Here is a 3,505-nt window from a genome sequence, read left to right as displayed (position 1 = left end):
AAAACCGATCCTGACGCACACGGCACACTTCATTTTTCATAATTTTCCTACTACAATATGCGGTCACAGCACACTCAAGTCGTTTTTTGCGAACGGTAATCATACAAGTTCAATAAATTCAACAGAATCGATATCTTAATTCCTAGTCAATATGGTAAAGTACTTTGTAGTATGAATATCAAAGAAGTAAAAATATCCAGAGTTTTACAAATCTCTTGTGTTTTATTCACTATTTTGTAACGGGTACATTGTGAAAGATTTTTCCGTTTGTATGTATTGTATTATTAAATGTTATGTATGCTATTCTATCAACTACTTGGCTTCGCAGTCGCCAGATTTCTAGAACGTAATCCAAGCTTTATTTTCAAACTCCAACACGCGTGTAATTGATCAATGCAGAAACAAGAGTACTAGCCAAATCTGACTGATTTAACCCCTCGCGAAAGGACTCTGCCCATTCGTCGTCAGGTGGTACACTCCATTGGCGATTCCTATGTTGGAAGGTTCCCCACCCATGTTCCTGTTCGGACCACTTGACGTGCACTGGTTTTGGTTCCAAACTTGCTCAAAATTCTGACATCGCACCGAATTAAATCGACCGGATCTAACCGATTCGGCAAAGAATTCCCATGCACGACTGTGGGCGCAGCCGCCTCCAACATCAACTCCACAGCCAGGCTGTGTGCGTCCTCCGTTCGGATAGAAATCAGCCACACCAATCGGTAGGTCGAATCCAAGCAGTCCAGCGTTGGTGTGAATAACCTCCACGTAGTTAGCGTCCGAGGGCGCAACGCGCTCCCCGGGGGAGTTGATCGAGAACAGTGGCAGTGCTGGGTCCAATGCGACTACCGTATGCAGTCGTCCTCGGCTAACTCTCTTTCCGGCGATTCCAGCAGTATGACCTCCTAAACTGTGCCCGACAATGTACACATTGTTGAACGACATGCCACCGCTCTGATTCAGGAAATCCACAAATCGGCCAACTGTTGCTCCAACTGCATTGATGTGGTTTCTAGCCGTTACGTAGTTCGGATTCTGGGCACCTCGCCCCCAGTCAACAGTAATTACATTGAAATCACCCCGATCCAAATACGCATTTCGAATGTTAACATTGACACCGGAATCACCGTTGTTATTCCAACCGTGGATGATAAGTCGAGTCTGGCGACCTCCGTTCCAGAAGCCACCCAAAGAGCCAGCATTATTCAATTGAATGACATGTCCTGAGTTTCGATTGTTTCGTGTGAACAGTCGGAAAATAGTATCGGCGTCGGAATTGAAGTGTGGTTCCGGTTCGTCCATACCGGCCAAGTCGTAAGGATCTGTGTTCACCAGATGGAGCCGACCATCACCGTCCGGCACCAATGTCCAGGTGGGAACATGTTCCGCACCACCATCATTGTCAACGGGAATAAACTCGTCTCCGAATTCTTCGATCGGAAAGGCTGCCACTGTGAGATGATTTTAGAGAAGTTATTTTTGCTATATTGTGACATTTTCATGGATTTACTTACCGACTCCAACTACCAGCAGAAAGACTAATCCGTACACTTTCATTTTGAGTACCTTGAACACTGTCTGGAGGTGGATTGAGCATTCCATTTTATAGCATAATCGAATCTTATCAACCCAACAGAATAATCGAATGTTATTTTTTGCAGAGAAATGATTAATTTGCAGATTTGCAGTTTGTCGCTGAGAGCCATCTAAAACAGTTATTTATATCTTGCACCGCGGGAGGAACGCAATCTAATCTGATAGGGCATAATTTTTGGGACAACTCCATAAAGCATGATCAATACGTGATCACGTGCAAAATGAGCGATACACGCGAGTTGCTATTTAGCCTTTCTAATATAAAGAAAGGCTATGCAGTCACTCCAAAAAATAACTTCTCAACCGAGGCCCGGAGGGCCGCAAGGCATATACCATTCGATTCAGTTCGTGGAGATCGCCAAATGTCTGTGTGTGTATGTGTCTGTCAAATAATGCCACTTGATTTTATCAGATATGGCTGAACCGATTTGCACAAACTTAGTTTCAAATGAACGGCATAACGCTCTCAAAAGACGCTATTGAATTTTTAATTTATCGAACTTCCGGTTCCGGAGCTATGGGTTGAAGAGTGCGGCCACACAGCAAAATCCCATAAAAACTGGTAACCCTATGATGTCCGAATGATGTAACACATATTCCAATTGGTTGAACATTACTTGGATTTGCGGGTCTAGATCACTAATGACCAATCAAAGTAGTTTTGACCACATTGGCCACCTATGACGATTCCTTGATGCGCCCAGGGAACTCTCCAAGTTCCTGAGCACCTCTTTCCCAAGCAAACTCTTAACCGATTTTTACAAGCCTAATTTCAAATGGAAGATATAATACTGCCATTGACTGCTTTTGAATTTCATTCAGTTCAGAGTTACAGAGTAGTTATTACGGTCACATAGGAATTTCTCATATAAACAGGTACAATCATAATAACTCTAAGGTTTAAAATCTATTGAAATAAACATCAAATTACTTCGATTCGCAGGCCTAGATCACTGATGGTGAATCAAAGATTGTTGGGATATATTGTCCACTGGTGATAATTCCGGAAGCCCTGGTTTCCGGGTATATTCCAGATTTAAAGCCACTTCGATAATGACTGAACCATTTTTCACTAACCTAGTCTCAAATGGAAGGTATAATATGAAGTTCGGTGTTGAACTCTCCATCTACCCATCCACCTTTTACCTACCTAAATACCCCCCCCCCCCCCCCTCTCACCAACCATCCTCTCAGACCAACCTTCCGCCTGCATTCCCTTCATCCACCCCGTATACAGGTTTACCTCGATTTAACATACTCACGATTCAACATATCCCCTTGATTTAACGTACTTCGATTTAACATAATTTTTACCTCGATTTAACTACATGTTAAATTTTTTTAGTTTTTTTCATTACACTAGTTTACAAATTTTGGGTTAATTTCATGAAGTTAAGAAAAAAGGTGTTTCCTATGTCAATTTTGGGTCCCTGAGCACGAAAATCATAACCATTTTCTTTTTCAAAGAACCGTTTCTGCGATTTTTTAAAAAAGGTGTTTTGGAGCACTTTTTGCAGTTTTTGGTCAATATCTCAGGAACAAATCTTCCGATTAACACAAACGATTCACCATTCGAAAGGTATTGATTGCCCAATCCAAAAATGTATAACATGTTAGGATAAAATATCAACAATTTAGGGTTAAGAGCAACCAAAGTCAAAAAAAGTAGTGTTTGGTAAAATTACTAATTTTTAGTTGATTTTTCATAAAAAAATAAATCAGCAAAAAAAATCTTTTAAAATTTTATGTGACAGGCAAACTTCTCGCGTGAATTTTAAGCCTAAGATCACGAAAATTCGACAAAAACTGGTGATGTTATTAGGCAGCGAGTGAAAATTGCTCTGTTTTTCACATATCTCTTTTGGTCTTAAATAAGATTACACTAGTTTACAAGAAAAATGAAGTTACG

At 40.9% G+C, this 3,505-nt stretch overlaps 1 protein-coding gene across 1 annotated transcript; it reads right to left on the bottom strand.

Moving 5' to 3' along the window:
- Positions 1 to 202: 202 nt before the first annotated feature.
- On the bottom strand, positions 203 to 1,575 carry LOC131693061 (phospholipase A1-like). Its single transcript, XM_058980537.1, has 2 exons — positions 1,515 to 1,575; positions 203 to 1,451 (listed from the first exon to the last, which is right to left on the bottom strand). The coding sequence occupies exons 1-2, from the start codon at positions 1,555 to 1,557 to the stop codon at positions 430 to 432; spliced, it is 1,065 nt and encodes a 354-aa protein (XP_058836520.1). The 5' UTR covers positions 1,558 to 1,575; the 3' UTR covers positions 203 to 429.
- Positions 1,576 to 3,505: the final 1,930 nt, after the last annotated feature.

The sequence above is a fragment of the Topomyia yanbarensis genome, chromosome 3 (assembly GCF_030247195.1).
Source record: "Topomyia yanbarensis strain Yona2022 chromosome 3, ASM3024719v1, whole genome shotgun sequence".
Lineage (NCBI taxonomy): Eukaryota > Metazoa > Arthropoda > Insecta > Diptera > Culicidae > Topomyia > Topomyia yanbarensis.
This window is presented reverse-complemented; position numbering and strand designations above follow the sequence as displayed.

What these genes read in the sequence shown, in the direction of transcription:
- LOC131693061 (XM_058980537.1), bottom strand. Translation starts at nt 1,557, where the DNA reads ATGAAAGTGTACGGATTAGTCTTTCTGCTGGTAGTTGGAGTCG. An exon ending in TCTGCTGGTAGTTGGAGTCG is followed by an intron (nt 1,452 to 1,514) that starts GTAAGTAAATCC and finishes ATCATCTCACAG; the next exon opens with TGGCAGCCTTTCCGATCGAA.